Raw genomic sequence first — 13,194 nt, 5'->3', positions numbered from 1 at the left:
GGCCAAACAACTTTTCCCTGGTCAAGTTTCACGCCAGCCCAACAGGAAGTCGGCTATTATGGGTTGTTTGGAAAACGCTTGCTGTGGAATGTGATGTACTCCTCCTAGAGAATTCATTCAATCACCTCCAAACTCAGTCAGCATGTAGTCAAGACTTTGAGGATGCTAAATTGCGGACGGATTTTTGATATCTTGAACGGTTTGGCCGTGGCGAGGAATCAAATTTATGGCGAGAAAAGAGAAACACGAAGTGGAATAACTTCTGCATACATTAACTGATCTTGATGAAACTTCAGCAGTGTGTTCGTGGTAAGAGGCCGATCAGATGGATGTAGCTATTGTGAGTCAAAGTTATAGCGCCACCAACTGGCAGCAGGAAGTGTGTCACTTTCAACATGCTTTTGACAAAAGTGGGGGGGTTAGTTTTAACTACAGTAAAAAAAAAATAGTTTGTATATTGTTCTCATCAAGCCGGACAACTTTCTAATTTACATTCATTAGCTCCAGCCATCAGGAAGTCAGATATTTTGGTCTGAATGTGGATTTTTTTTGCTAAATCAGCCTCTGAATTTTTAGCCACTCCTCTTAAACTATTTATTTTATTCCCACCAAACTTTTTCAACATGATGAAAATACATTAAATATGCTAAATTGTGAATGGATAATAAATATCTTAAACGGTTTTGCTATGGCGAGGGATTAAAGTAATGTCCAAAAAGGAAACACTAAAAATCTTCTAAAAATGTAATTATATACCATTTATTTCTATATAAAAGTATACAAATATCACAACTAAACCCATTTTATTCTGTTTTTGCAATTCAAGAAGAATGAAAAAGTTAAAAACAGGCTATTTAGTGCTATTTGGTTAAACAAAAAAGCAAACATAGGGCTATACTGCCCTCTTGTGTCCAAAAGGACATCAAAATAGTATATAAAACGTTTTACCAGGTAGGCCAATATTGTATTTAAATATACATTTATTAGGTATGTGTCTGAGGATATTTTCCCACCGGTTAATCGACGTGTAACACCGCTGGGGGCTTTTGAATTGCCAACTTAAAAACGAAAGTAAAATATGTTAGTCCGCACTGACATTGATAGTGGTTGAGCGAGCGTTTCAAATGAATTCCTATAGAAGTAGGAATTAACTGAAAAACGTTCACTCTGTTCTGCTCGTTCCTCACCGTGGATGCGCACCGTTTTAAATCGCTAATATGAGCATTTTAGTTTAATTTTAAAATTAGCACCTTTTGGGGGGAGGATTGCTTGAAATTATTTTACAAAAGCACAATGTTGTGTTTTATTGCGACTGTACACAAATATAAGTTAACACTTTGCAGTTTGAATGTCGTCCTGTATAATGACGGAGTATGTTTTTTTTTTTCAATCGCACCCACGCCACACACACACACACACACACACACGGTTTACTATCTTTGTTGGGACTCTCCATAGACTTAATCTCTATTTAGGTCCCCACTGTGACACGAGTCCCCATGAGTCGGTGTGCATTCAGGTTGAAGTCCCCACCGGGATAGAAAAACATGAACACACACACACACACACACACACACACACACACACACACACACACACACACACACACACACACACACACACACACACACACACACATTCCAGCATTGTAATCTTGACATCGCAGCCTGTTCATTATAGCCTTCATAAAATATAATAATAAAATAGTCAACCTAACATATAAAAATTACACTGCTCTAAATAGTCAGTAGTACAATTCATACATTCACAGTAAGCACCGCTCCACTGTGATGTTTCCAAGCACATTTTTGCGCTTGTGAAGAGGATGATTTTTTCCATCGATATTGGAACATGAGTGAAGAACAAAGCCTATAATAAAGAATAGTTTAGCATCCAAATACATCGCAAATGTTGAAACAAGAGGGTTACGTGAGCCCAACACTGCTTTCTTTCATTTTTATTTTTACATTAAATTTAAAGGATTTGTTGTGGAATATTTTGAGTGTATCATAAAATCAGAATAAGGTAAGTCAAGTAATATTTTTGGTCTTTTATATATATATATATAAATATAGCTGCGAGCAGTGATGAAGGGCCAAAGCCGGCGGTACCGCCACCCCGGTGCCTTTAGGTAACTAAAGGCACCGGGGTTGCGGTGCCACCGGCTTGGGCCCGTAATCGCTGCTCGCAGCTATATTTTTGTTTTGTTTTCACACAAAAAGTCTTCTAGTCGCTTGATAAACTTATGGTTGAGCCACTGTAGTCACTTGGACTATTTTAAACATTGTCTTTACTAACTTTCTGGGTCGGCAAGTTTCAATCCCATCGAAGCCTATGAAGGAGTGACCCAGCTCTCAGATTTCATCAAAAATATCTTAATTTGTGTTCTGAAGATGAACTTACGGGGTTGGAACAACATGAGGGTGATTGATTACTGACAGAATTTTCATTTTTGGGTGAACTAACCCTTTAATTTCTTTTCGACTGAAGAAAGAAAGACATGGACATCTTAGATGGGGGTGAGTAAATTATCAGGAATTTTTTATTTGAAAGTGAACTACTCCTTTAACAAAGATCCAGTGATCCGTGGATATTGACATGCAGCCAGGAATCATGTTTCCTGACATTTATATGTGCCTGGTTTCGACGCCGGGGAAATACATGAAGCAAATTTGCCTGTGAACTCTTTATATAAAGTCACATGTTGTCTTTGAACGTGTCTCCCAGGGGAAGTCATCTGCGAGCCTCCCAACAATAAACTGGATAAGTTCACAGGGACTCTATACTGGGAAGATAATAAGTATCCTCTGGACAACGAGAAAATGCTCTTGAGAGGCTGTGTGCTCCGTAACACCGAGTGGTGTTTCGGCTTGGTCATCTTCGCCGGTACGTTTCTCTTCAATATTCCTCCATTAATTGTCCTAGGCGAATGGCATTTTCACAGATTATTGATTAGCTATCTTGAGTAGATGTTCCTCAGAGACATATTTACTGCTTAGTTCTTCTGCCTCATCTGTAATCAATGTTATTATCTATGCTTAGCTCCTAATGCACACCATGATCTGTCCTGAGATTAACTCTGTTCTGATTGACTCCATCAGGACTCCAAACCAAGCTCATGCAAAACTGTGGGAGTACGAAGTTCAAAAGGACCAGCATCGACAAACTGATGAACACCTTAGTGCTGTGGGTGAGTGTGTGTGGAGCATGCTGGGAATGATCGACATGTGGCATCTCACTTACTCATGCCGCCAGCCTTTCAAAAGGGCAGTTCATTTTGTTATTGTAAAACGCTTTGCATGCGTTAAAGGGATAGTTCACCCAAAAATTAAAATTTTGTCAATTACTCAATCTCATGTCATTCCAGACCCATAAAACATTTGTTCATCTTCGAAACACAAATCTCTGAGAGATTTCTGTCCATAAATCTATTCATAAGCGATCGTGTTTCTTTAGAAGACTTGGATTAAACAGCTTGATTCATATGGATTCATGAAGCCTCAGAGTTTTGGGTGAATAGACTTTCAGTGGAGGCAAAGAAATCACTCAGATTTTATTTAAACCATCTTGATTTGTGTTTCAAAGATGAATGAAAGTCTTTGGAACAACATTAGGGTGATTAAATAATGAGAGAATTTTCATTTTGAGGATTGAAAATGATTCAGTGGAGACATATTTCCTGATTTTCCAGATCTTTGGGTTTCTCATCTGTATGGGGATCATCCTGGCCATCGGAAACACCATTTGGGAGCAGAGTGTTGGCAGCAACTTTTGGGCGTATCTTCAGTGGAAGGAACTCACGATCAATGCAGTCTTGTCTGGCTTCCTGACCTTCTGGTCCTACGTTATCATCCTTAACACTGTTGTGCCCATCTCACTTTATGTTAGGTAGGTCAGATCATTCAATGTGGTGGTAAACTGGTTTTGCTTCAGGACAACAGGTTTCACTTTGAACATGAAGTGGGAACCCAACACAGTATTGTTTGCTGTAAAAAAAACATTGATAAAAATGTACCTAAAGTCAGACATTGTATATGTGCTATGTATAGAATCCACTTAAGAAAATCATAATTATGACATATGGTTAATTCAGGATAATTGGGACATTTTTCCCAGTCATCTCAATGGCAAAAAGTGTCCCAAAGTCGAAAGTTGTGTGATTTTTTTTTAATGTCCTAATCTCATAAATTCAGCTTTTTATTTCGCAATTATTACTTTTTGTCATAATTTTAACTTTTTATCTCATAATTATGACTTGGTATGTAATAATTTAGATTTTTAATCATATAATTAAGACTTTATGGTCTGGTTTCACAGACAGGGTTTAGATTAAGCCAGGCTTACTTCTTAGTTCAATTAGGACATTTAAGTAGCTTTGATAAACGTGCCTTAGAAAAAAACACATTACTGGTGTGCATCTTGAGACAAAACTATGGTAGTGGCATATTTTAAAGTCCCCCTGTAGTCAATAATTTCATCCGTTAAAACTCATCTTTGATCACCAAAATGTCATATTTAAATGTTTTTTCCTTGAAAAAAAATCTTCATGCCTTAAAATAGCTTGAATGTAACTCAACACCCTTGACTCATTTAGTAAACCCGGTTCTATGAATATGCAAATTAGCCCCGCCTCCACTCACTCACTCCAGCTCAGAGATCCACTCGTTGACGATCACATGTTGACCTGATTGGTTACAAGGTTGTTTGTGATGTCAGAAACACCAGCGATTTCAAACCGCGTTTTTGAGACTGTCTTTGGTTCACGCTGCAGTTTTAAGGAGAAAATACTCAGCAATGGTGTTGACTTATGAATTTGCATATGGTTGTTCTTAAAGCATATTAAAAACACCACATAGACATAAAACAACATTAAAAGCTTGATTTTCACCACAGGGAGACTTTAAGATACGCCAGTGCAAGTTACTTTAAGTTAAAACAGCTCAAACATGTATCTTAGTCCTGGACGAGCTTAAGCCTTGTCTGTGAAACCAGGGGTGGATTCTTTATCTAATAATTGTGATTTTAAAAAGCATGCTGTGGTAAATCATAATTTGAATGCAGTAATTATGACTTTTTTTTGTCCTAATTATGACTTTATCTCAATACTTTTTGTCATAAACATAACTTAATATTTCAATTATGACTTTTGTAATATCTCATAATTTAGACTTTCTCTTTTATAATTTCAAATTTGTATCTATTTGTATATGTTTTATACAAAACAATGTACAGACAAAAACAAATTCTTACAGATAAATAAATTAAAGGCGCAGTAAGCGATTTCTGAGAAGCACCGTTGATATTTGCAATCGCCATCCAAACAAACACACCCCTCCCTTCATTGCTCCGCCCCCAAAATAACGAACACGCTACGAAACACAGGCAACCGCTAACCGGTGCCGCATCAGAAAGCTTGCGCAAGTATGGAAGAATCATCTGTGACTCAACAACAGCATATGTTACTTCGGTGAAAAAGATTTATCGAGCAGAAACAAAGCAACCTCAGCGTCCGTTTTCAGACCTCTGAAAAGCTTTTCCAATATTAACACATCCTAGATCTTGCTCGTCACAGCCCTTCTTCTTCCAATTATATTCCTCTGACCTTTTCATCTTTGGTAATATCTCAGCCATCTCTCTTTCCACAGTCTTTACACAAATGTCCTGCTCTCTCTCTCTCTCTCTCTCTCTCATCCCCATCGTGAGCGGATACGCCCCTTTTTGCTGATTGGCTACAAGAGTGTTTTTGTGCTCCGTGGATCATTCCCGAGTAACTTTTATTCTTCTATTTACACAGCCAGGACTATGTACAACAAAAAATTATCACACACTCAGAACAGACGTCTAGCAAATATTTACAAAATTGTTTGATTTAAATGTTCAACAGTGTTTCTCAGAAATCGCTTACTGCACCTTTAAGGACAAAAAAAGAAGAAGACTTGGACATAAACTTACTATATTACAGCGTAGAAGTTTTGCGGCTGGGCCACAGCTACTTTATAAACTGGGACAGACGAATGTACTACAGCCGCAAGGACACTCCCGCCGAGGCGCGCACCACCACCCTCAACGAGGAGCTGGGCCAGGTGGAGTTTATCTTCTCAGACAAAACAGGCACCCTGACCCAGAACATCATGGTGTTCAATAAGTGTTCCATCAATGGGAAGACCTACGGTACGCTTCAACACCTCCTGTTGTACGTCCACACTTACAGACACATGTGGATATATGTATTAATAGATGTGATTTTGTTTGTCCAGGTGATGTTTATGATGAGTTTGGGCATAAAGTGGATATTACAGAGGTAAAGAAACAAGTTGTTTATTTAAATTATTTCTAAATTAATTATTTTATTATTAATTATTTTAAAAAAATGCATAAAATATTACTTTAAAAAATAATAATTATGTTGGCTTTCAGACTGTTCTGACTCCGTGTGCTATATATTTTCGAACTGATCCGACTTACAATTTTCATTAAACGGATGATCAAAACTACGAAAAGTCGCATAGGGGGTCGGTCAAAACTTTTCTACAATAAGACTTATAGAGTATTTAAGCTGTCTATCATTAGCAAAGCTTAATGACTGTCTTAAGACAACATTCTAATCATGTTAGCAATGTGTTAAAACATGCTAATTCATGCTAGCAGTATGCTAAAATATGCTAGCAACATGTTAATTCATGCTAGCAAAGTGTTAAATTATGTTAGCAAAGTGTTAAAACATGGTAATTAATGCTACATGCTACAAGCAACATGCTAATTAATGCTAGCAAAGTGCTAAATTGTGTTAGCAGCATGTTAATTCATGCTAGCTAGCAGTGTGTTAAAAAATGCTAGCAACATGCTAATTCAAGCTAGCAAAGTATTAGATTATGCTAGCAAAGTGTTAAAACATGCTAATTCATGCTAGCAACATGTTAAATCATGTTAACAACATGTTAATTCATGCTACCAACGTGCTGAAACATGTTAACAACGTGTTAAATCATGTTAGCAACGTGTTAAATCATGTTAGCAACCTGTTGAATCATGCTAGCAACATGTTAATTCATGCTATCAGCATGTTAAAACATGCTAGCAAAATGTTAATTCATGCTAGTAACATACTAATCATGCTAACAACCTACTAATTCATGCTAGCAAAATGCTAAAACATGCTAGTGACATTTTGTTCCTTCTCTCAGTAAAACCTTTTAACTTCAAGCTGTTCAAAGTTATTTTAAACTTTCAAACCTGGCTTTGTCAAGCCAATATCAAAGTTTGTCTTCAACCTTTACTCATCTAGTTATATTTAAATGTTTGGTAACACTTTAGATTAGGGAAAACATTCTCTATTTACTAGTTTCTCATAAGTCAAGTCAACTTTATTTATATAGCGCTTTATACACTACAGATTGTTTTAAAGCGGCTTTACAGGGATAACAGGAAAATGATACATTTCAGCTGTTGTTCATATTACTAGCATATTAGCTGTTTATTAGTACTTATAAAGCACATATTAATGCTATTCTGCATGACCATATTCTACATCCCTTAATCCAACCCAATACCTAAACATAACTACTACAACAAATACCTTACTTATAAATACCTATAACATAAATGTTCTTTTTTTAAAAATATAATAGACAAAATACAGATTTGGCAGTCACACTTGTCTCTGACTCTTGTAGAAAACACCATGTGTAGATTTCTCCTTCAACCCACTGATGGACCGGAAATTCCGTTTCCATGACAGCAGTTTGGTTGAGGCCATCAAGCTGGAAGAGCCTCTGGTGCAGGAATTCTTCCGTCTGTTAGCGCTCTGCCACACCGTCATGCCAGAGGAGAGAAATGAGGGTAAACTGGACCCCAAACACCTTAAATATATCTTCACATCCTAGTAGCACTTTTGTTGTATTATGCAGCAGAAGAGATTTTGAGTGGACTTTGATTAAAATGCCTCTGAAATGATTCCATGTGGAAGGTGAGCTGGTGTATCAGGCACAGTCTCCGGATGAAGGAGCCCTGGTTACTGCTGCACGCAACTTTGGCTTCGTATTCCGGTCTCGAACGCCGGAAACCATCACTTTATATGAGATGGGTCAGGCGGTCACCTATCAGCTAATAGCCATTTTAGACTTCAACAACGTCCGGAAGAGAATGAGCGTCATTGGTTGGTTCTGTTTCATTTTTTTTTTTTTAAATCTTCAAGACATTTTAAATAAAAACTTTTGAATTTTTATGTGATCTTCGTCACAGATATATAGTCACAATCTTGTATTGTCTGATAACATTAATATTTCACAAAAGCTATCCCTGACATAATTCTCTCGCTTATGGGTCTGTATGCATAATTCATCCATTCACATTGAGGAATCAATAGTTGGCTGGTTTGTTGATACTGTTGTATACTTGTATATTTATAAGTAGCACTCTCATTTCCTGTCTCTTCCGCAGTGAGGAACCCAAAGGGGCAGTTAAAGCTTTACTCAAAAGGAGCCGACACTATTGTCTTCGACAGGCTGGACCCATCTAATGAAGAGCTTGTGTTTACTACCTCAGAGCACCTTAATGTGAGTCTCTATTGTTAAGCCACCCTTCCCTGTAGAAAACATCAGCTTAGCTTAGCCCTATGTTGTGGATGTTGATCCCTAGCTAGTATAGTACTGTGGTGTGCTGCCACTAACAAAAAAGTGTCAAAAAGTGTGTGTTTTGTTTTTTTTTTTGGATGTGGCACCATGGTAATACCATTTTTGGGCATGTACTGTGGCAATAACATGTTTTTTTGTGAATGTACCATGGTAATACTATGTTATTTGCTTGAGATAACATGTTTAAACCATGTTTTGGTCCATTTACATTATAATACCATGTCCGTTAGATGCAATATCATGGTAAGACCATGGGGGCATTTACCATGCAAGCCAGTTTTGGGGCATGTACTGTTGTAATACCATGCTATTTGAATGCAGCACCATGGTAAACCGTGTTTTGCTCATGTGCTGTGATAATACCATGTTATTTGGATGCAGTACCATTGTAAAACCATGTTGTTGAGCATTTACTATAATAATACCAAGTTTTTTGGATGTGATACCAAAGTAAGACAGTGTCTTTTGCTACGGTAATACCATTTCTTTTTTGTGCCATTTACTATAATAATGCCATTATGGATGCAGTACCATGGTAAAACAATGTTGTTGGGCATTTACCATGTTAATACCTTGGAACTTGGATGGAATACCACGGTAAGACCATGTTTTGGGACATTTGCCATGGAAATACTGTATCTTGTTTCCTCCACATGTTCTGGGTACTAGCCTATGTTATTTGGATGCATTACCAGTATCACTGTAAAACCATGTTGTTTGGCATTTACCATGCTAATGCCATGTTTTTTTGAATGCAATATAGAAATACCATGTTTTGTGGCATTTACCATGACAATCCCGTGTCATTTGGATTTTACATGGTAATACCATGTTTTTAGGCATGTACTATAATAATAATGTTATTTAGATGTAGAACCATGGTAAAAATCATGTTGTTGGGCATTTACCATGTTATTTTGATGTGATATCATGGTAAGGCCATGTTTTCGGGGCATGTAATTTTGATGTACTGTAAAACCGTGGTAAAACCATGTTGTTTGGTGTTTACCATGATATCATGTTATTTGGATGCATTATCGTGGTGAAACCATGTCGTTGGACATTTACCATCTTAATATGTTGTTGAATGGAATACCATGCTAAATACCATGTTCTTTCATGTTCATTTACCATGGTAATCTTTGTACTTTTATGCTAAAACAAGTACTTTGGAGTGCCTCATAACCTGAAATAGTAACGAAATACCGTGGTATTACTGTCTGAAACTCATACTGTTATCAAACTTTGGTCTTATTCAGGCATCACTAAAAACCTTAATAATTATAAGCTTCAGGTTATGCAGATTCTTGTATTTTTTAAGTCTTTTCATTCTGTGTTTGTTTCTACTCCACTCAATGCGCTTGAGAATCGTGACACTAGAGATGTAGACGCACCGTTCCACTTGACAAATTACAGCAAATGCACAACGTGAGTGTCAGAGCGGCACAGTCGATACAAACAAGGCTCATTTTCTCCATGGCTAAAAGCTCTGTCTTGGTAGAGATAAGCTTTATTTCATTCAGATCAATTCCATTAAGTTTCTTGTAGGCTTTTCAGATGGAAAACACTTTACACAAACACTTTTGGTGTTTGGTGTTTCATTAATGTCCTTGCCTGCACATTAGCTACTTCGACAAAGGTACTTCTATTGCAAAAACCAGAAGAATTTCCTCAGAAAATGTAAAAGTATAGTTTTTAGCTGTAAATATTATCAATGAAATCAACCTCTCAAACCATATTCAAAGAAACAATAACGCTGTTGTCTAGAGCTCGACTGGTCAGTCTAAAAGCAGCCTATGGGCCGTACTTATTACAGACTGAGACGCTGTCCATTATTCATGTCTCATTTATGGCTTTCTGCGGGCCCTCAAAGTGCAATAAGACTCACGTCACTGGAGAACTATGCTAGTGGGATAAAAATAGCAAATAATGATAGCAAACAGATCAAATTAGATCAAAGATGGGCAGAACTGCGTAGCGTGCTCCTTATTTTCACTGAAGAAACTGTAATTGTAATTGACTGAGTTTCAAGTTTCATGGTGAGATAAATATATCCCTCTGCTAAATGAGTGTCCTCTGTTTCTGTGTGGTAGGAGTTCGCCGGGGAGGGTCTCAGAACATTAGCGCTGGCGTACAAAGACCTGGATGAAGACGTGTTTGATAATTGGATGAAGAAACTGCTGTTCGCCAGCACGACACTGGATAACAGAGAAGAAAAACTCGGAGCTCTGTATGAAGAAATAGAGCAGGGCATGATGGTAAATGTGACTTTATTATTATTGAGACCATCTATCTATCTATCCATCCATCCGTCCATCCGAATTTGTGCTCACACCCAATGTGCGGCACATAAAGCCGCCTCTCAGTACTAAATTGATTTATTTTTTGCTGCTTACTGCTCTTAAACAGTCAAATACACGCAAAATAACGTCAAAATGCCGGTCTTGCCGAGTATTCATGTAAACACAGTCATAGAAAGAAAACGCTTGTGTAACAGTATAATGGATCTGTGCATCAGGTCTTAAAGTGACAGCAGCCTAATATACCGCCTGCTAAATTATGAGATACATTTTAAAATATCTACATGCCAGTTTTTCCCCATGTTATCAATGTCAAAATTGTGGCCTGTGAAAATGCTGAGTGGCTAGTGACTTGGGAAAACCACTAGCCAACAGTGGCTCGTGAGCAAAAAGGTTAAAGGGGTGGTTCGGGATTTTTGACATCGGACCTCATTTTTAAGTCAGCCTGGTTGTTATTCATCAGTGGAGGCATTTTTTTAAAAAAATGATCCAGTCCTTATATTTGGATAGTTAGCCGATGCTAGGCTAGCGCGAGTCAACGGTAGATGCGTTAGCCTGCCATTAAAAACCGTTTTACCCACTCCACAGTGCACCAAACGCAAATCAATTATAACACTAGACTATCGATGCAAATGTCCGTTGAGAGAATAATGTTAGAAATCAAACTTACCTTTCATCTCAATGATCCCAAAGGAACTAGTTTCTCAGCAGCTGCGGAATTTTACTTTGCTCCGGTTAGTAATGCGGCAAAAAGTAAACAGAACAGAAGCGCTCTACAGTGTGTGTAGTACATGTGTGTACCGGCTCACTCGGTTGCCTAGGTAATCAATATCACTCCGCTGCTGCTGTAGACAAGGCTTATGATTACAGGGAACAAATTATAACTAATGCAATGTGATGAAAGGTAAGTTTGATTTCTAACATTATTCTCTCAACGGACATTTGCATCGATAGTCTAGTGTTATAATTGATTTGCGTTTGGTGCACTGTGGAGTGGGTAAAACGGTTTTTAATGGCTGGCTAACATCTACCATTGACTCGCGCTAGCCTAGCATCAGCTAACTATCCAAATATAAGGACTGGATAATTTAAAAAAAAAAATGTCTCCACTGATGAATAACAACCAGGCTGACTTAAAAATGAGGTCCGATGTCAAAAATCCCGAACCACCCCTTTAATGTCAAACCCTGATGCTGACGCTTGCCGTGCCGTCTATGCAAATATTACACAACAAAGTATCAACATTTTTTTTTAGACAACTGTATGTTCAACTACACTGTCTAACCACACACTTAAAAGTATGACATTTTCCATCATTAGTGAACTACATAGTATTAGTATGCAAATTGAGACAGTCTAATCTACAATAGAAAATAAAAAATCACAATCACAATGATTTCATACTGCGTTATGTTACATTTTGCTTTTGAAACAATGTCTCTCATTTTCCTGAAGCTGCTTGGTGCTACAGCGATAGAGGACAAACTTCAAGAAGGGGTTCCAGAGACGATTGCCTGTCTGACCTTGGCCAACATCAAGATCTGGGTGCTCACCGGAGACAAGCTAGGTAACCAGTGCTAATGAGAACCTCTAGCATTCATCGAAGACCTAATCGAGACAAATTCTCACTGTCTCGTTCCTGTTGTGGTTGCAGAGACGGCAATGAACATCGGCTACTCGTGTAACATGCTCAGAGACGACATGGACGAGGTGTTTATAATCTCAGGTCACACCATGCTTGAGGTTCAACAGGAGCTCAGGTAATCCTTGGACAAAGATTAAAGGTCTTACAACCGGTTTTGACACATTGAATTGAACTATTGTTTGTTATAGTAAAATAAAATGTCATTTTCTGATGCTTTGTGCAAAGGACTGCTAAAGAGAGAATCATGGGACCCAGCGGAGAGAAATTCGGCAGTGGCCTTGACATGGAAAAGACAGAATTGTACTCAAGTGACTCCGTCTTTGAAGAGACCATCATCGCAGAGTACGCTTTAATCATCAACGGACACAGTTTGGTAAGGGTCTCCGTCTGGGTCCTGAAGAGGATTTGACTTAATTGCTGTCTTAATAATGTGTTGCTAAGCTCCTAACCATGGTCGTTGTCTTCAAAAAAGAACATTTGGTTCAGCACTATCCTGATTTTTTTTTAAGGTAGAGAGTGGCAGAAATCGGTTTTGCTTGGATAACTGTCCTTGAGGCCAATGACATCAACTCAAGACTCTCACAAATGAACTTAATTGAAACAATTCTGCCGACAC

General features: G+C 37.9%; 1 protein-coding gene across 3 annotated transcripts in view; it reads left to right on the top strand.

Moving 5' to 3' along the window:
* The window catches only part of atp8b4 (ATPase phospholipid transporting 8B4), a 41,864-nt gene that overhangs the window by 22,057 nt on the left and 6,613 nt on the right, over positions 1 to 13,194 (top strand). For all 3 annotated transcript variants that reach the window (XM_079858424.1, XM_079858425.1, XM_079858426.1), the window contains 12 exons: positions 2,728 to 2,886; positions 3,102 to 3,190; positions 3,692 to 3,888; positions 5,963 to 6,171; positions 6,258 to 6,301; positions 7,674 to 7,839; positions 7,967 to 8,155; positions 8,440 to 8,555; positions 10,727 to 10,891; positions 12,389 to 12,500; positions 12,588 to 12,693; positions 12,804 to 12,951. In XM_079858424.1, the coding sequence (XP_079714550.1) occupies positions 2,728 to 2,886; positions 3,102 to 3,190; positions 3,692 to 3,888; positions 5,963 to 6,171; positions 6,258 to 6,301; positions 7,674 to 7,839; positions 7,967 to 8,155; positions 8,440 to 8,555; positions 10,727 to 10,891; positions 12,389 to 12,500; positions 12,588 to 12,693; positions 12,804 to 12,951 (1,700 nt within the window). The remainder of the gene's footprint in view (positions 1 to 2,727; positions 2,887 to 3,101; positions 3,191 to 3,691; positions 3,889 to 5,962; positions 6,172 to 6,257; positions 6,302 to 7,673; positions 7,840 to 7,966; positions 8,156 to 8,439; positions 8,556 to 10,726; positions 10,892 to 12,388; positions 12,501 to 12,587; positions 12,694 to 12,803; positions 12,952 to 13,194) is intronic.

This window comes from Squalius cephalus (genome assembly GCF_949319135.1).
Source record: "Squalius cephalus genome assembly, chromosome: 23".
NCBI lineage: Eukaryota > Metazoa > Chordata > Actinopteri > Cypriniformes > Leuciscidae > Squalius > Squalius cephalus.
The sequence above is the reverse complement of the archived record's forward strand: the minus strand, read 5'-3'. Positions and strand labels throughout refer to the sequence as shown.